General features: G+C 32.6%; 3 protein-coding genes across 4 annotated transcripts; 2 read left to right on the top strand and 1 right to left on the bottom strand.

The window, feature by feature from the left end:
• Positions 1-5087, top strand: RWA2 (O-acetyltransferase family protein). Its single transcript, XM_090308726.1, is given in 18 exon segments — positions 1-290; positions 887-1027; positions 1108-1164; positions 1277-1349; positions 1607-1765; positions 2053-2202; positions 2311-2371; positions 2374-2473; positions 2475-2536; positions 2617-2738; positions 2905-2991; positions 3077-3165; positions 3249-3311; positions 3415-3440; positions 3443-3467; positions 3782-3878; positions 3967-4030; positions 4766-5087. Coding segments are annotated over 18 exon segments (1644 nt in total). The 5' UTR covers positions 1-135; the 3' UTR covers positions 4879-5087.
• A 1561-nt stretch (positions 5088-6648) lies between these two features.
• Positions 6649-11363, top strand: LOC120067908 (Pentatricopeptide repeat (PPR) superfamily protein). Of its 2 annotated transcripts, none has more exons than XM_039019535.2 (2): positions 6649-9360; positions 9482-10066. In XM_039019535.2, the coding sequence occupies exon 1, from the start codon at positions 6790-6792 to the stop codon at positions 8770-8772; it is 1983 nt and encodes a 660-aa protein (XP_038875463.1). In that variant the 5' UTR covers positions 6649-6789; the 3' UTR covers positions 8773-9360; positions 9482-10066. The 2 variants fall into 2 exon arrangements, with proteins under 2 accessions (XP_038875463.1, XP_090164914.1); XM_090308788.1 differs by adding an exon at positions 11083-11363 and having other exon boundaries at positions 6707-10988.
• LOC120067910 (desiccation-related protein PCC13-62-like) lies at positions 9447-11112 on the bottom strand. The gene is made up of 3 exons (XM_039019539.2): positions 10689-11112; positions 10366-10591; positions 9447-10079 (listed from the first exon to the last, which is right to left on the bottom strand). The coding sequence occupies exons 1-3, from the start codon at positions 11012-11014 to the stop codon at positions 9702-9704; spliced, it is 930 nt and encodes a 309-aa protein (XP_038875467.1). The 5' UTR covers positions 11015-11112; the 3' UTR covers positions 9447-9701.
• Positions 11364-20879: the final 9516 nt, after the last annotated feature.

Here is a 20879-nt window from a genome sequence, read left to right on the forward strand (position 1 = left end):
AATCACTTTGCCACCTATTTCAATTCGTTCGATTAACTTGATGATCCTGTGATTTGAAGGAAGTTAGATTCTAATGTTGTAGTTTTTCTTATAATTTCGTTCGCTAGCTCCATTATCGGATAATGACATTTCATTATGAATGGAACCTACTTGAATGTCATTATGGATTTATACTGGTTCTGTCACTTAATTGATCAGGTTTCGTGTCTTATCGGATTTGTAACCATTATCGTTGCGTGGATTTATTCAGAGTACTTAGTATTTAAAAAGAAGTCGATCTCTTCCAAAGTGTAAGTTTGAACTATCCTTTTTAACTGTAAATTTTTGTTGTCCTCTCTTTTCTTAAGACATGTTCATTTTTATGTCCTCTCTTTCCTTTTAGCATACTTTTACTTCTGTAAATTAAGAGGAGTGCTGAAATTAGGTTTATTGGGAAGGAGCAGTAGATTCTGCAAGAAAGCTCTTTAACTTAGTTCTTATCTACCATTTTCTACAATTCCAAATTTGTCTCTACATCTATAATTTCTTGCTAGCAACAGTCTTGGAAATCATTTTACTAGCTACATTACTTTTGATTAGAACATCAACTTAATTTATTTTCCCCCCTTTTTGAACCCTCCCCATTTCTTGTTTACTTGAACTCAAATATAACTTTTCATCTATCACTGAAAAGTTTGGTTTCTTGTTAAAAAAGTAAATCAGCTTATCAGCTTAATCAGTAAAAAGAGGAAGAATAATTAATAACAATGAGAGAATTTAGTTTATTAGAAAGCGACAATATCTGGTGCTTTTAGTTAGATATGTTGGCTTTAGATGTCAGGATATTATAGTAGAAAAGTCGTTCATCTTTTAACATCTTCCATACTGAAACTGGATTCTTTTTCAGAAGGCATTCTGATATTGGCTTGGATGAGGTAGAAAGTCATACTGGAAAAGAAGATGATAGAGTTGTTTTATTAGAAGGGGAGGCTATCAAGTCTATTCCTTCTGGAGCTCGAATTCCACCTTCATTCTCTACTTTTATCAGGTTTACAAAAGGAAGCATTAGTTTCTTCCTACATCAGCTGCTGATTCTTTAGGTTTGCTTATGTTTATTTTGCCTGCTAGGTTCATTACGCTGGAAGAGTCATTCTTGATAGAAAATCGAATGTTACTCAGAGCAGCGTACGTAAACCCTTGTATAGAATTTAAGCTAAATATTTAAATGTGACATCTCTTGAATGTTGAATTTTATCCCTTTTTTTTATTAATATATTTCTCTCTTTCTCACTTTCAGATCTGAACTTGGTCTTCTTGTAGCATACTTCTACACTTGTGACCGTACTGATATATTTGGAACAGGAACAAAGGTGTCTTAGATTCAAGAACTCTATTCTTCCAATTTCTTTTAGTAATTTTATTTTTTACATTGTTCATTAGAAACCATTCAGATATGTTCCTATTACATATGTACTTCTTCGACATTAAATGTATTATATATATATATATAAATAAATAAGTGATTTTCTTTTACACTTAAGATTGAAATTTGTAATTTATATGAACTTCATTTTGTTGACATACACCAGTTGTGATTTAATCTCTCTTATATGGTCAAATTTTGCAGAGTTACAATCGAGATCTTTTCTTCTTTCTCTTCCTTATTCTCATCCTAGTTTCAGCAATTACTACGTTCAAGATACACCTCGATAAATCGCCATTTTCAGTGAAAACCTTACTCTTCTTGAATAGGCATCAAACCGAGGAGTGGAAAGGATGGATGCAGGTCAGTCAGTCCTACACATAATTATCAGTGTTCTCTTCAATGAAAGCACAGTTTCTTACTAATATGTGTGTGTTTTTGAAATAAGTTTCAACAAACTTTCATCCATTGGACAGGCAGTGGTTTTTATGTTAGCTGCTGAATCACGTCAACTAGGAGATTTGAATTTAGTGAAGCATGATTCCTGACTACGTTTTGTCTTAATTTCGTCTCTAATCTTCCCAGCCATAATGTGAAATTGCTCACAAAGTTACAATTGCTAACTTCATTTTCTTTTTGTTCCTCTACAGGTAATTTTTCTGATGTACCATTACTTTAATGCAAGAGAAATTTACAATGTTGGTCGTGTATGTGTTGCTGCCTATGTGTGGATGACTGGATTTGGGAATTTTTCGTATTACTATGCTCGTAAAGACTTTAGCCTCTCTAGATTTGCTCAGGCATGCTCTCCTATTGATTCTTCAATTTTTTGCTAGTATATTTTGAAAGAGAAGATATTTGTGGTCAAACTAATATTTCATTGACTTTTTACATTTTTTGCTGAGCAGATGATGTGGCGGCTTAATTTCTTGGTGTTCATGTGCTGCATTGTCCTTGACAACAGTTACATGTCTACATCTGCCCCTTGCACACTTTTTTCTCTCTCGTGGTATATGGTACTATTGGTGCTCTGCACAAGTACAATGAGATTAGAACCGTCATTGCGGTGAAATTTTTTGTGGGAAACACCGGGAGTGTTTGACGTGCTTTGGGAACCATTTACCTTCATTCTAGGTAGCTTTAGATCTATTTTTATCTTTTAGAGGATAGAGAATTTCCTCCAACCAACTTAAAATTTCAAATTATTATTGCAGGATATAAAGATCCAAATCGATTGGATGAACACTTGCCTCTTATGTATGAGTGGCACTTCCGCACGGGGCTTGATCGTTATATTTGGATATTAGGCATGATATATGCATACTATTATTCAACTGTAAGTTTAAACGTGCTTGATGTTGTACTATCTTCACGTTTTTAGTACTTGGAAATTGTAGTTCTTTCATGGCATCATAAGGCGTCTTAACGTCTTTGATTGATCCAATCCAAATAAGGCTGCATTTTCCTTTAAGATATTCTTTATGATGAAATGCTTTTGATAGATTGAGAAGTGGATTGAAAAGTTAGACGATGCAAAACTGAAGCCCAGGATACTGATCAAAACGACAATTGTTGTGACATCCGCAACGGTAGAATGTTTATTACTTTAACATGTAGCACAGTCATTTATTGGTTTTATCCTCCTCTAGTTCAAGCCGTTTTGTGACTTTTCAGGCCGCATATCTATGGTTTGAGTACATATTCAAATTGGACAGTATTACTTACAACAAATATCATCCTTACACTTCTTGGATTCCCATCACGTATGTGAACCTTTTCTTATATAGAGCTTGAAATAGAAAAGCTATATATGTTAGTTAAGTATTATCTTGTTCACGTGGAGCAGGGCTTACATATGTATACGAAATATTACCCAGAGTACCCGTAGCTATACGTTGACCCTTTTCGGGTAAATCTTCTTGTTTACTATTATTATTATTATTATTTTAAAACCCATTTACTGCTTTTTTTAATCATATAATTTAACTTTTAATTGCTTTAAACCCATCCAGTTGGATTGGAAAGATTTCACTGGACACATCTCGCAGTTCCATATTTGGTTAAGGTATGAACCTCCTTTTTCAGCTGGTGTTTTGTTCCATACATAAAATGGTTTTGCAAGAAACATAATACATTTTTATGAATTTCTGAATTCGACAAGCCTTGGTGGCAAATGCATAAATAAAGATAACAATATATCAACAATTAAACTGATAATTGGAAACTGATTTTGTAGACCGATTGATTGGACTATTTTGTATATCCTTTGGATTATTTCATTCATCAATTAAATCGTTTCTTATATAAAAAAATAATCATATACTAAAATATGTACATGCTATAGTGGTCTCTACTCTACTCGCTAACTTTATCTTCCAGATCAAATGCTCCGGATGCCCAGCCGAAGAAATTACTCATTATCATCCCAAATTATCCTTTATTGAACTTCATGTTTACAACTATCGTATTTATGACGGTAAATAGTATCAGTTATTTACTTTTTACGTCTTGAAGCCTTTGAATGTGCTAAATTTTGATCCCATGTTTGCTTGTCTTGTCTGCAGATTTCCTACAGGCTCTCTGAGCTGACAAATACATTTAAAATGGCTTTTGTACCTAGCAAGGACAGTAAGTGCATTATGTATAACATGATTACCGCAGCTGCAATCATGTGAATCTTGTATGCCTTGTCATTTGTATTCCTTAAAGTCCCTCCAAAGTTGGTAAAGTCCCCTCTACTTTGTTTCTTAAAATATTTTTCCATGCTAGGATATCTCTAAACAAGAACACTCCAGAACGATATAGAAAATTCAAGAACACTAAAATATGGGAATAGAAAAGTAATGAGATAACCTAATCTTTTGAGAGGTCTAGTCTTTTCCAAATTCTCGAAAGAAAATCCCACAAGATTCTTCACACTTTTGCTCCCAACACCACTCTCTCTATTTATAACTAAAAGCATTAGAAAACTTACCATCTAATTACTAATATGCTTCTTCTAATAACCATACTAATAATCCTAATATTTTCCTAATCGAGGGACTTACATAGGCTTAAAACTTAATAGTTACTGTTTTAAAAAGATCAAATCAAGAGACACTCTCATGTGTATCAGGAGGAAATATTGGGACATGGAAGACTCATACTTCACCTAATAACGGTATTGGGTATATTATTTGATAATCATGTTCCATTTTAGTGTGATTTCAAAATGGTTCAAATCGTTTGTATCATGTTGAAAATCACTTATAGACATGTTTTTAATAATTCAAAATAAGTTTAATGTTTGACTTTACACTTTCAAACGTCATTTTCATATCATTGAAGTTGATTTTGATGGTTGAAGAGATGTTGTCACTGCAGGTTTGAGAGTCGAAGATAATGAAAGATTGTACAGAAGGGCAAAGTGCACTACAATTTTGTGTGGAAGACACATTTTAAAGGAGAGAGTGCTGAACCATGAAATATTCTTCTAAGAAAGAAGGGAAAAGAAAAAAAACGAAATTTGTTTGATAGGTTAATCCACTTTGTTCTTAGTGGGTTATAAAATGAAATAAAGTACGTGTTGCCACCACTTTAGGGCATAATTAATGAAATTTTGAGATAAGGGTCCGGTCTTCCATGTTCTTTTCCCTTTCAATTTTGTTACTTTTCAATAGTGAAATAAAGAGTAAAATTTCACCCATTTGACGCATAGGTCAATTTGACATATATAATATTATTCTATTTTCTAAAAGGATGTTTAATTACAAGTTTAATTCCTTATCTTTTAAATTTATATATCCTTAATAGCTTTTTAAACTTAATATACGGTTGAATAAGTAACTTTTTAAATGGTCTCTAAACTTTAATATTGTGTATACTAGATTCCGAAAATTTAAATGTATTGTAGGTATTTGGACTTCCAATTTTATCTAATGGTATTACAAATTTTAATCTTATGTTTAATAATTTCAATGATATATCATACACAAATTTAAAAGTAAAAAATTTACATTTTAAAGTTTTAACTGCCTATTAATTACATAGTTAAAAGTATAAAGATGATGGGTGGTAGACATTTTATAAATATAATTAACTCTAATTTTAGAATATGTTTGATACATCCATGAACTTTCAAGTTTATGTCTTATTCAATTAACTTTAACTAGTGTAATAAACTTTTAATTTTGTGTCATACATATCATTAACTAGTTTGACGTTTTTTAAATTCACAGAATTACCAAATTGAAAGTTTTAAGTCATAATAGGCATAAAGTTCAATTTTAAATCTAATGTACCAAGTATTTAAATGTTTTTTTTTAATTAGAAAACCTACTAATACAAAATTGATAGTTTATACGGTTGAGTCCGTATCGTCGCGGAGCAACAGCCGCGTCTGGATTTGATCTATCTACTCGGCAATTCATCCGGTGACTTCACGGTCACCAAAGAAGCCCCATGTATTATAGAGACCGTCAAGCACATCCGACAAAGATCAAGGGGGATCTCATTGTTGCATAACTCATGTCGAGAGGTGTAAGGCTCTTCCAATTGAAAAACAAATTCTAGTCATTTATGCTGCTGTCAATGGATTCTGTGATCGAATGAGCTAAAAAAGGTGTAATTCCATGTTGGTTCGGTTCCTCCACTAGCTGAAGCGATTGGTCAAAAAGACATTTGATAGCCTGAAAAACGGGAGTTAACAACTGCCCCCAAAAGACGCTGTTTTAGCAAGAAGTCCGATTTCAATCATTATCTACGAGGGAAATTGACTTGACGCCCAAAAAGATGGGGTTTTTTCAACTTTCACAATCTAAATGTCTGTCTACGAGCGAAAATACGTTGATACCCATTTTGACGGAATTTCCTAAAAAATGCAATCCAAAATGAAGTCTATGAAAGAAAAGTTAGTTATGCCCAAAATCACGAGAAAATGAAACTGGAGTGATTATTTGATTTTTATTTATTTTTAAAAATAAACCTATAAAAATTAGGATTGTTTTTAAATATAGAAAAATAAATCAAAATATTTACAAAATAGAGCAAAATTTTACAATTATCACTATCTATCAACGTGTATCATTGATAGTTCTAAAATTTTATTATATCTTATAAATATTTTCAACAGTTTTATCATTTAAAATAATTTTCCTCAAAACTACTCACATTTATTCATTTCTAGGTTTTGCCCAAAACTTTTTAGAAATATTTGTAAGATAAAACCCAAATTTTGAAGAGTAAAAAAAAAAAAAAAAAAAGTTTATGAAAGAAGTGGAGCTGACCCGAAGGATATAAATAAGTGGGAGCATGGTCTATCTTGACAGAATCATTGTTTGGATGAGCCGAGTTCTTGGGATTTTGATTGTGCTCTAAGTTAAGTTTTGAAATTCAACCATTCTTCTAAAATGTATTTGAAAGAGGGGTGCTCCTTATTGTTGAAGATTCAGAAACCCTTAATGCCGTTCGTGCTAAATTCCAACCCCATCATCAATCCCCGTGATCTCAATAAACAACACCTTTTGCAAGAATCCGATGTGCTCAAACGATTGAAAAAGGATCGGAATCTTGCGTCGGCGTTAGAATTCTTCAGCGCCATAGCCAATTCAAATGCCTTCAAGCACACCGCATCGACGTACAAAGTCATGATCGAGAAGCTTGGGCATGAATGTGAAATGGATGTGGTGCAGTACATTTTACAGCAAATGAAGATGGATGGAATTAGTTGCTGTGAAGATTTGTTCGTATGTATAATCAATAGTTATAAACGCGTTGGTTCCGCTGAGCAGGCGCTTAAAATGTTCTATCGGATTAGAGAATTCGGGTGCAAGCCGACGGTGAAGATATACAATCATCTTTTGGATGCATTGCTGAGTGAAAACAGGTTTCAGATGATTAATCCGTTGTATACTAATATGAAAAAAGATGGTTTAATTCCTAATGTCTTTACATATAATATACTTTTGAAGGCGCTGTGCAAGAATGATCGTGTTGATGCTGCACACAAGCTGTTTGTCGAAATGTCAAGTAAGGGCTGCCCACCTGACGTGGTTAGCTATACGACTATGGTGTCTTCACTGTGTAAAGAAGGTAAGATTGATGATGCTAGAGAGCTAGCGGGAAGATTTAAACCGAGTGTTCCTATTTATAATGCTTTGATTTATGGGATGTGTAAAGAAGGAAGAATTAAGGTAGCGATTAAGTTGTTGGGTGAAATGATGGATAATGGAGTTGATCCCAATGTGGTCTCGTATTCGAGTATTATAAATTCTCTTTGTGATTCGGGGAATGTTGAATTGGCTTTTGCGTTATTAGCTCAAATGTTTTCAAGAGGTTGTGATGCCAATATCCATACCTTTACGCCATTGATAAAGGGTTGTTTCATGAGAGGAAAATTCTATGAAGCTCTTGACTTGTGGAAACTTATGATACAAGATGGTTGTGCGCCAAATGTAGTTGCTTACAACACCCTGATTCATGGTCTTTGTAATAGTGGGACTTTGGAAGAAGCCTTACAAGTATATGATCAGATGCAGAGGACTGGCTGCCTCCCTAATGTGATTACTTATAGCACTCTAATTGATGGTTTTGCTAAAAGTGGTGATTTGGTTGGTGCGTCTGAGACATGGAATAGGATGATATCCCATGGCTGTCGTCCTAATGTGGTGGCCTATACTTGCATGGTGGAGGTTCTTTGTAAAAACTCGATGTTTGACCAAGCCAATTCAATTATGGAGAAGATGATTCTTGGAGGTTGTACTCCAAATACTGTAACATTCAACACGTTTATCAAAGGTTTGTGTGGAAATGGAAGAGTAGAATGGGCAATGAAAGTGCTTGACCGAATGCAAGGACATGGGTATCTTCCTAATATCACGACTTACAACGAGTTACTTGATGCTCTCTTCAGGATGAACAAGTATGAAGAGGCTTTTGGACTATTTCAGGAAATTGAAGAAAGAGATTTACAGCCAAACTTAGTGACATATAATACCATTTTATATGGTTTTTCTCGGGCTGGCATGCTCGGGGAGGCGTTGCAGCTTTTTGGTAAAGTACTTGTGGATGGAACTACCCCTGATCCCATCACGTATAATACTGTGATACATGCCTATTGCAAGCAGGGGAAGGTTAAGATCGCAGCTCAATTGGTGGAACGAGTTAGTTCTATGAATGAGTGGCATCCAGATATCATTACATACACTAGCCTCATTTGGGGTGCCTGCAACTGGATAAATATAGAAGAAGCCATTGCGTTTCTTCACAAGGCAATTAATCAAGGAATTTGTCCCAACTTTGCCACATGGAACGTATTAGTTCGCTGTTTCTTCGACTCTTTAGGTCATATGGGACCAATTCACATTCTGGATGATATTCTGAGAAAGGGATAAGATGGCCGAGGTTGGAAGATGATCATACAATCAACTTCGGTTGTTGCTGTGACGTCATATTACTTATATTGAGAGATTTTTGCTTCAACCCAATTGTAATGCTCGAGGAAAAGACTGAAAATTTCAATTATCAGGCAGTTGGCACTCTTCATGAATGTGCAGAATACTTACCTTTGTACTTCCCTTCCTGATCTTATGCTCCCTGTCATCGCATCTACGGCAAGGAAAACTCAGACATGGATATTTCTCGGCTGCACTTTCTACCACTGCAATTTCATCTGTGTATAATCCAAATTCCTTCAGAAAGACAGATATCTGACACATAAATCATATATATGCTTGGCTGGTTATGCTTGTCTTCACTTACTCTCTAAATAGACTTGGGGGGAAGTCAATTTACATGGTGCGCATGTCAGTGGAGCAACAGGCCATTGTTGAGTTCTTCTGGCGGCATATTCTTGTTATCATGATAGCATCTTCTCGCCGTGTGATGTTTTATTGCAGAAATAAATCGACAAGGTAATGTCAGTGCTTCTGCCATCAGTCAAGAAGCGTACATCTTTTCCCATAAAGTGCATGATTTGCAAGGTTTGCACTATATTCATTTAACGTGATTTTTAGTTTTTGTTCTAATCTTAATAGGACACAGACGTAATTCGTGATTACTATTGGAATTTTATTTTTATTTTTATTTTTATTTTTATAATAGGAAAGAGAGACCATTTATTGATTAATGAAATCATGAAATACAATAAAGAGTCGTATCTGTGGAAGAGTTACAAAAAACACCTTCGTTGTGATAGAACGGTAGATAAGCTGGGAGGAGAAGGATGACTCCATGATAAAGCAAGTGAAATCCTCTTTATTGATGATCTAGAAGTAGAAAACATCTAGAACAGCATTATTTGCTACGTGCCACTAGAACAGCATTATTTGCTACGTGCCATGGATTTAGCGATGCGGCCATCGGCTCCCTCTGGATAGAAACCCCCAGGAACATGCTCATTACCCCCACCATACAAAATCCTTAGAATTTCCTGGGGCGTTCTTGGAAATGAGAGTGAGTTTTGATTTCCAGCAAGCACGTTCCCTGTAATCTTACCCTCAGCACCCTCGTTTTTGGGTACCACAATGCCTTCATCTTTTATACCTGCACGTCCTAACTTATTCCGCAGATCTGAAATGCGCTGCGTGAACACTGCCACTGTCACTCCATATGGTTCAACCTTTTTAGTTGCATGTTGATAAAGTAGCGCTCTGATTACTGCATCTTGACCTGATTCAACACCCAGCAGTCCTGCAACAAGCTGAAACATTGGTCGTAGAATTGTGGTTAGTGTTATGTATGCATGTTAGAATTAAATTTATCTTTGAATTTCAGGGAATATAATAGGAATGCTAAGCATTCTTAGGGATATTATAAAGGTATGTTAGTGATTAGTTAGAAATGTTGTTATGGAGTTTTGGTTATAAATAAAGAGAGTAGGAAAGGAGGACGTTAGACGCTGATTCAGTTGGTTTAGTTGGCCAAATTTCTCAAATACTTGGTTTATCTTGTAAGTTTTATCTTTTATCTTGCAATATAATTTTTACCTTCTTGGCTACAGCAGACTCAAGACTTGGATTTGCTCCAACATACCCAGTGAGTCCAATATAAGGAATAATGTAGGATGCGAGAAGGAAATTCAAGCCATTAGCATAAGGATCAAAAGGTGGATACAACGGACGACCAAATGCTTTATCCATCACTTTGGCAAATGACGCTGAACTCAAGTCTAGCAATGGCCTTGGAAATCCTTCGACTGTATCTTTAATTGCCCTGCATAAATTGTGTGATGTGAAATGGCCTGCAGAGACTCGTATGGAAGTAAAAAGTCAGTGGATGTCAACTAGGAAAAAATAAAATAAAATAATACCTCAAGTGACCAACTTCCTGATAGGCAAATTGCAATATGATGTCCTTGATGAAAGGACCCAACTTAGCCATTTTAGCACCAATGGGGGGTGGCCCTCCCATGGTTAGATTTGGTGCAACTTTATCCAAACCATATCCCAGAGAGCCATATAAGAAGAATTCTGCTTCTAGGTACTCTAAATTCAGTGGGAATTCTAAAAGATCAACATCTCCTTGGGGAATGGAATGGTTTGCTCTTCTAACAATTGCATTACAATAAGTTGGCAGATAGAGGATGATGAGGAAGCTGACAGCGGCGGCGGTAATGCTCATACCATATTCTCCCATGGTTTGATATTTACTTTTCTACTGTTGTAATAATTTGGATTTCAACCTCACTTATGCCCTTTTTATAGGCTACTGCTTGGAGTTGGTAAATGTATGAGAAGAGTAGATGGCAGGCAGAGGATGCAGATTTAAAGTTTGATTGCCACGTTGATTCGATATGCTGACACCAACACCAACACCAACACCAACTGACGCAAGAACAAACAAGGTAAGTAGGTGGATCCTTACTTCCGCATGAATGGATGTTGTCTTTGCATGGCCATTCGGCGACCTTGTTTTTATGATTATCGAACTTAAACCTGTAACATAACTTCTATTGAAGGAAAAATTATTCAATTCGGTCATTGTAGATTTGGATGTTCTCTAATAACTACTCAATATAACTTGAAACACTAATCAGCCAGGTCATCTTAATATGACTGAAAATTTACATGTTCTCGAATAACCACTCAATATAATTTAAGATACTTCTCTCCATAACCAACTTGAAACATTAGTCAGTTAGGTTGTCTTAATATGACTGAAGATTTGCATGTTCTCTAGTAATCACTCGATATAAATTCAAGTTGTCTCTCTCTACAACTAACTTGAAAAATTAACTAATCGTGTTGTCTCAATATGATTAGAGATCTGCATGCTCTCTAATGACCACCTAATATAAACTCAAGTTCTTTCTCTCTACCACTAACTTGAAAAATTAGTCAGCAAGGTCAAGATTTTCATGTTCTCTAATAACCAGTTAGTATAAATTCAAGTTACTTCTTTTCGCAACTAACTTGAAAAATTAGTCAGTTGGGTTGTCTTAATATGATTGAAAATTAGCATGTTCTTGAATAACCACTTAATATAAATTCAAGTTACTTCCCTCTACAACAAACTTGAAAAAAAATTAGTTAGTCAGGTCGTCTTAATATGATTGAAGATTTGTATGTTCTCTAATAACTACCTGATATAAACTCAAGTTACTTCCCTCTACAACGAACTTGAAAAATTAGTCAATCAAGTCATCTTAATATGACTGAAGATTGTTAAACATTGTCGATCACATTGTAGTCGCTTCATTGAATAATTTCTTCCATTTGAGAGTTTAACACATGGCACAAAATGACTCTTTAATTTTTGTCATACATAAATTTTTTTTGATGTTTTATGCATGTTCTCTAATAATCACTCAAATATACTTTTTTTTTTTTTTTTTTTTTTTGTCCCTCTTGCACTTTCTCAATAAGAAAATTTTTATTAGTTTCTATCACTTATAGACATTGATAGACTTCTATCTGCTTCTATAAAAAAAGATTAAAATTTTATTACTTTGTGTAAATAGTTTCTTTATTTTTCTATTTTTGAAAATTTTCTTCCTAATATCTCTCTTGATCGATGGATAGTTTTCTACGTCTCTTTGCATAAAGTAATTGTTATCAATAAAGAAATTATTATCATGAAAAGGAGAGTGCATCCATCAACTTTTATTGAAATTAATTGAAGGCAAGAAAACATATGAATGTGTCCAAAATTTATGAGACATAGTTAATAGAAATTAATTTGTTTTGAAAAAGTTTAAAATAAATACTAATTTCAAGATAAAAGTTTTAGAAATTAAAATTTGATATTTTAAACTAAAGAACTAAAATAAGAAAAAAAATAAAAAATAAAATATAGAGATCAAAATGATTATTTTACGTATAGTAAACGTAATCCATCAAGCTGTTCCATATCATTGCAAGCATCATTTATGATCTAATCCAAGTTTCCGTCTACAAGAAGCAATAACAATCCCAAAATGTTTAAATTGGGTCAATAAAGGTATATTGGAAAACTTTGGGGTTAATTAAAGGAATATTGCTATTAATTTAAATAGTAAAAAGGAGTCCTTTTCAAAATACTTAGGTAAAAGGTTGTTTTTTTTTTCTTTTTTTTTACGTTTCTACGTCGATGAGTAGAAAATGGATTATATGAATGTATCTCTTGAAGTGATACATTCATTTAAGCTAATATTGTATTTGTACGTGTTGTTAGCATGGCTTGTGAGAAAAGAGACGTATTCTATTAGATTCTTGACACCACGTTGATGTCGAATGGTACCAAGGTTTAGTGTTTACTATTTACATCTTCTCTTCCCTTCTCTCGATTTCACTATTAAGAATCGTTTATTTTTTTAGGAATATAGATAATAAGAATCTTTAGATGCCCAAAATTATAGATATTTGACATCCTTAGAAAACTATGTTTGTTTTGTTAGAAATATTTTTGAAGATTTTTGAGAATTCTTGTGTGTGTCTGTTTTTTTTGTGTAGCATTTCTAGTCAGGAATGTCATAAATTTACATAATATTCCAAGAATGTGCTTACGACTAATCATTAAATTATAATTAATTTAATATAATTTTGAACTTATACAACATATTTGTTTTCATTGATTTGATTTTTTTTCAAATTAATATAGTTTTATTATGAGTTGTTTTCAAATATAAAAAAATAAACAAAAACATTTATAAATATATCAAAATGTCATTGTTTATTAGTGATAAACATTGATGGACTAATATCATCTACCATCAATAAACACTGATAGGATGTCTATTAGTGTCTATTACTCATAGATTGTGATATTTTGCTATATTTAAAAATATTTTCGGTAGCTTTTCATTAAAAACAATTTTCTTTTTATTATTTTCTTTGTTGTTTTTCTCAACAAAATAATATATATTAATTTAATATTCTTTATAAAAACAAATATAACTTTAAATTTAAATCCGAATATCTTTCTAGAATTTTTTTTAAACTGCAATATAACTAAAAAGAGTGAAATACATAGTTCACATATTTATAGTACAACGGCCCGGTGCAACAAGATGCACCAGCTTGACTTGGGGGGAGGGGTGGTGATTTAGTTGCAATGGGCGGCAAAGTGGCTAAATGATTAAAAAGTAGAAAGGATTCCTTCAACACAAGAATTCTAAAAATCCACGTTTCAAGAGAGTATCCAAAACTCTTGAGATATCCTAGAATGTTCGAGAATCTCAAGATGTTTGGATATCTTAAATGCATTAATCGAGATGCCCACCCATAAAACAAATGACCTCATAGTATCATCTCCCTTGAAAAATGCGTTCTATCTCACTATCTGCTTCCTTTTACTCTCAATATGATCATCTTCTTCTTTTCATATTTTTCTACCAACAACATTTTTTTTGTTCACTTCTCTTCTCATATTTTATCACTAGAAACCCATACTTACCTGCTGTCATTTTATAATATTTTTCTCTCTTCTCATCTTTTAAATTTTCAAAGGTTATCTTATTTTTCATATTTTAGTGTAGGTTTTATTTTTTAAAAACTATCTTTTTAATGATTTTTCTATTATTACTAATGTACGTTTATATTTTCTACTGTGAAAGATATATAAAAGAAAAGTTGCACAATGGTTCTTCTAAAGGTTACGTGTTTAGTTATTATTATTTTTTAGAATTTAATTATTCATTTTTCCTCCAAATGAATCTGATTTTTTATATTTCTTTACTAGTACTACTATATTTTTTTGAAACTTTGACAGCAAAAAGACTAAATAAAAAAAAGTTAGAGATTAATATTCGTCAAAATAAATTGGTGTAGAAATTAGCATGCTTAATCTTTTTCCAAATGAATTGTTTTAATATTTTATTTTTTTCTGTTTTTTTTTACAAGTACTAATATATATTTTTAAAAGTTTGACAGCATAAAAGACTATATAAGACACCATAAGAAAGAAGTCCGAGATTATTATTTGTCCAAATAGGTTGTAGAAAACAAGGTAGGTTTGATTTTAATTTTTAACATGTTTTTTTTTATGTTTTTATTTATTTATTTATTATTTATTGTTTTTTTTTTCAAAGATATTGTAATTAAAGTGTGGAGTGGGGGGATCGAATCTCTGACCTTAAGATCGATTGTATGAACAATATGTTAGTTAACTATGTTCTTGTTGGTTATGTTTTTATAATTGAATGCTTGTGCCAGAAATTTCCCGAATTGGTTTGTCATTTCCATAAAGGATATAATTGACAACTCTAAGCTCCAGATTATCCCTTTCTTGCAATAGATCATGTGGGAAAAGTGTTACTAAATTTATACCGTCGACTAGTTCATATATGATTACAGGTCGAACAAAAACAAAATACGATATTGAGATTTTTACCGAAATGCGATTGGTTTCTAAGATCGTTTCTGGTTTTGGGCCTTTTACTAGTTAGTCCCGGTAAAGCCCCCAGACGGCATATTTTTTTGAAACGAGGTCCTCTGTAACGTGATATAAAGACTTCTTATTTTTATTTTATGTAAATTTCATAAACCTAAATTAAAACTAAACTAAATGATAAATATGATAAATGAAGCGAAATCCGGTAAAGTATTGTACTACAAAACAAAGAATAATTAGATGACTTGGATCAATATCCGGATCCTATTGTATATGTAAATGATATAAAAAAATAAGAGTTCCTTTCTTGATTCTTGATTTGTTCTACAGAAATAGAACCTCTCCTTTAGTCATAAAGGGAAGTTCCTACGACATGATAGATCGGTGACCTTTGAAAAAAGGGTAAGATGTCGTTTTTCTATTTATTTGATTTTTGACATAATTGATAAATCAAATAAATAGAGAAAAGTCGGCTATCAGAATCGAATCGATGACCAAATGCGATGCTTTAACCTCTGAGCTAAGCGGGCTCACATAACAGAAATGTTACATGCATAGTAATTTACTAAATTAATGAGATCTTAACTATTCCTAATTAATATGAATATAGGATCTAATTTCATTAATAGAATATAGCGCTAGAAAATTTTGATCTATTTATCAAATGGATGTGTATCAATAATTAATGTGTTAATCTCAATTAGATAGCAAATTTTTGTTTTTGAATTTAAATGACATTTAAAATTCTTATTATTTTTCTGATTTTTGGTTATTTTGATTTTTGATTTTTTAATTATTTACTCTTTTCTTTATTTTTTTTTACTATGCTATTTGAATGTCGGTCTATTTAAATGAAATGAAAATATTACAATATTTCATTACATAATTTTGATTTTTTCTTTTTATATTATATTTTCTATTGATATTGAAATTTCTTATATTTATTTTATATTTATATAATATAATTATAAATTATATATATAATATAATAATAATATAAATATATTATATAATATAATGGGTTATAGAATAATTGGTTAATGGCTATTCTATTAATATAATAATCATATACTATATTAAATAATTTATTGAATAATAAAGTTATTTTTAGTTATGTTATAGAGGATCTGCCCTAAGGGTAGGGTAAGAATAAATAAAAAAAAATAAAATGAAAAGGTGCAATCCAAACCAACTAAATGTAATTGAGATGATAATGAAGCATTTCTCTGTTTTCATTCGAAAAGGTGGAAGCTAAGACGAAAAAAAGAATCGACCGTTTAAGTATTCAAAATTTTACTAAGAAAAAAATAGAAAGAGGGACAGATATATATGTCTATATATCTATCTATATTGAATTATATTGAATTGCAGATACAGAAATGATAGAATCATTTTGGATCGGACCAAATACGGGTCTCCGATAGAGAGATGAAAGAAGATACACAAGAAATCCAATAGGAGGAAACACTTTTCAATAGAGGAATCGGTATTCTAATGACTTCAGTGGTTCCGGTATAATACAAATGAAAGAAAACGGGGAAGGGCAACATAATGCAATACTAATCTTAAAAGAGGGGGATATGGCGAAATTGGTAGATGCTACGGACTTAATTAGATTGAGTCTTGGTATAGAAACCTGATAACTTTCAAATTTAGAGAAACCCTGGAATGAAAAATGGGCAATCCTGAGCTAAATCCTTTTTTTGAAAACAAAAAAAAGTAGGTGCAGAGACTCAATGGAAGTTGTTCTAACAAATGGAGTTGACTATTAGTAAAGGAATGAATCCTTCCATTGAAACTCCAGGAAAGATGAAAGATAAACGTATTACGTATTGAAATACTATATTGATTAATGACAACTTGAATCTCTCTTTTTTGATATTTATATATAAATATTAAAAATGATATATCAAATTGTTATGAATCGATTCCAATATCTCCAAGTTGAAAAAAGAATCGAATATTCATTGATCAAATCATTTACTCCATCATACATAGTCTGATAGATCTTTTGAAGAACTGATTAATCAGATGCGAATAGAATGAAGATAGAGTCCCATTCTACATGTCAATACCGATAAAAATGAAATTTATAGTAAGAGAAAAATCCATCGACTTTAAAAATCGTGAGGGTTCAAGTCCCTCTATCCCAAAATCCTAAAAGGCCCGTTGGCCTCTTTAATTTAATTATTTATCCTTTCATTAGCAATTCACAATTCGTTATGTTTCTCATTCATTCGACTCTTTCACAAGCGTATTTGAGTGGAAATTTAATTTTTTATCACAAGGCTTGTGGTATGTATTCTATACGATACACGTACAAACGAACATCCTTGTGCAAGTAATCCCCCTTGTAAAATTTGAATGATTAACAATACTGTCTACTGTACTGAAACTTCCAAAGTCTTATCCAAGCCTTGAAATTTCGTGGATCTTCAAAAAGAAGACTTTGGAATACTTTTTTCTGATTTACAATTGACATAGATCAAAGTCATCTATTAAAATAAGGATAATGTGTTGGAAATTGCTGGGATAGCTCAGTTGGTAGAGTAGAGGACTGAAAATCCTCGTGTCACCAGTTCAAATCTGGTTCTTGGCACATCATGATGTCTGGAAATCTATTCTTTAACTAAACTATATATATTAGATAAATGGCCAAGATTCATCTTAGATACAGTACAAATAGAATCCGATTCTCTTTTCTTATTATATTTCTTCATTTCCCCCTATGTGACTTTTCAAAACACATCTAAGTCATATGCGTGATACATAGTTCATAATGCATTTAGTTCATCCTATTAGCTCGGCTCATCCAAAATAAGTATGTTAAAAATTTGATAATCTCACCAAATCTCTAATTGTCTTTTTTTTTTATATTTCAAATCAATAATAATAAGATGAATGAGACTTCAATTACTATGCTATATCTAGAATAGAACGTACAAATTTATTTGAATATCTTGAGTTGTCGAAGTGAAGATTAGTTTCGTATTATTTAATGAGCATATTGTATTTCATAAAAATTGGAGGCAATATAATCCTTACGTAAGGGCCATTCTACCCAACTTCCAGGCATTAAAATACGCTTTAGACGTGGATGATTATCATAAGAAATTCCCAACATATCATAAGATTCCCTTTCGGGAAAATCCGTACTTTTCCAAACCCAGAAAACAGACGGAATTCTAGGATTTATCCTTGTGGAAAATACTTTTATACCTCTTCCGGTTGATCTATACCATACTCGATTCTCGTAAGATGATACACACTAGCTAACAGTCCGCCTCCTTCAACTCATTCTAAGGATTTTGTGTAGGTTTGATAAGTATGAATCATAGTTCTAATATTTATTCTAATATTTTGGAATCTATTTCATATATTCTGTGCTCCAACTAAAAAGTGTATCATGCCTGAATCTAACTGGGGTTCGCTGTGGTGGAGGAACTGGATCGGAAAAAAGAGAGATTCCAGTTGTAAGATATCTAATGAAACCGTTGCTGGAATTGAGATCTCATTCAAAGAGAAAGATATCAAATATCTGAAGTTTCTTTTTGTATATTATATGGATGATCAGATCTGCAAGGACCATGATTGGGAATTGTTTGATCGTCTTTCTCCGAGGAAGAGGCAAAACATAATCAACTTGAATTCGGGACAACTATTCGAAATCTTAGTGAAAGACTGGATTTGTTATCTCATGTTTGCTTTTCGTGAAAAAATACCAATTGAAGTGGAGGGCTTCTTTAAACAACAAGGAGCTGGGTCAACTATTCAATCAAATGAGATTGAGCATATTTCCCATCTCTTCTCGAGAAACAAGTGGGCTATTTCTTTGCAAAATTGTGCTCAATTTCATATGTGGAAATTCCGCCAAGATCTCTTCTTTAGTTGGGGGAAGAATCCGCATGAATCGGATTTTTTGAGGAATATATCGAGAGAGAATTGGATTTGGTTAGACAATGTGTGGTTGGTAAACAAGGATTGGTTTTTTAGAAAGGTACGGAATGTCTTGTCAAATATTCAATATGATTCCACAAGATCTAGTTTCGTTCAAGTAACGAATTCTAGCCAATTGAAAGGATCTTCTGATCAATCCAGAAATCATTTCGATTCCATTAGTAATGAGGATTCGGAATGTCACACATTGATCAATCAAAGAGAGATTCAACAACTAAAAGAAAGATCGATTCTTTGGGATCCTTCCTTTCTTCAAACGGAACGAACAGAGATAGAATCAGACTGATTCTCTAAATGCTTTTCTGGATATTCTTCAATGTCCCGGCTATTCACGGAACATGAGAAGCAGATGAATAATCATCCGCTTCCAGAAGAAATCGAAGAATTTCTTGGGAATCCTACAAGATCCATTCATTCTTTTTTCTTTGACAGATGGTCAGAACTTCATATGGGTTCGAATCTTATTGAGAGGTCCACTAGAGATCAGAAATTATTGAAGAAAGAACAAGACGTTTCTTTTGTTCCTTCCAGGTGATTGGAAAATAAAGAAATAGTTAATATATTCAAGATAATTACGTATTTACAAAATACTGTCTCAATTCATCCTATTTCATCAGATCCGGGATGTGATATGGTTCTGAAGGATGAACTGGATATGGACAGTTCCAATAAGATTTCATTCTTGAACAAAAATCATTTATTTATTTATTTCATCTATTCCATGACCGGAAGATACACATTACACCACGATTTTGAATCAGAAGAGAGATTTCAAGAAATGGCAGATCTATTCACTCTATCAATAACCGAGCTGGATCTGGTGTATCATAAGGGATTTGCCTTTTCTATTGATTCCTACGGATTGGATAAAAAATAATTCTTGAATGAGGTATTCAACTCCAGGGATGAATTAAAAAAGAAATATTTATTGGTTCTACCTCATATTTTTTATGAAGAGAATGAATCTTTTTATCGAAGGATCAGAAAAAAGGGGTCCGGACCTCCCCGGGAATGATTTGGAAGATCCAAAACAAAAAATAATGGTATTTGCTAGCAACAACATAATAGAGGCAGTCAATCAATATAGATTGATCCGAAATCTGATTAAAATAGTTTTAACGTCTAATTAGATCGGGGAATCATTCGAATTAAGAATATAAGCTCGTTACTTTTTATTTCTCTATAATTGGAGCATAGTGCCCTATCCATTTATTCATTCGACCTGACTTGACTTTTTTTTTTTTTTTTTTTTTTTTTTTTTTTTTTTTCCGCATCAAGAATTCAACAAGGTTTGGCCTAACCTAGTAAGGTAAAAATATTACTAGAATTTTCCATTGATACGACATGCTACTTTTTCCATTCATTCCTTTCAGGATCAGTCGCGGTCTTACAAACTCTACCGATAGTATGGACGAATCCATTGGAACCCATGGTTATGGAACCGAATCCATTAGTATGGAACCGAATCCATTAGTATGGAACATTTTCTTTTCCAAGTGAAATCCCCTAGTTCTTGGAGCCAAAGCTATTTGCTTAGCTTTACATCTGCCCCAAGGTATCATTTCTAATACATCTATGGGGCAAGCTCGGACACATTGAGTACACCCTATACATGTATCATAAATTTTTACTAAATGTGACATTGGATCTATAATTTTTTTTTAATGACTATAAAACTTCGATGGAGTAAATTTGTAAATGAATTATATATTTAGATATATAAATTATAGAATTA

The sequence above is a fragment of the Benincasa hispida genome, chromosome 12 (genome assembly GCF_027475165.1).
Source record: "Benincasa hispida cultivar pf3 chromosome 12, pf3_genome.v1.1, whole genome shotgun sequence".
NCBI classification, from domain to species: Eukaryota; Viridiplantae; Streptophyta; class Magnoliopsida; order Cucurbitales; family Cucurbitaceae; genus Benincasa; species Benincasa hispida.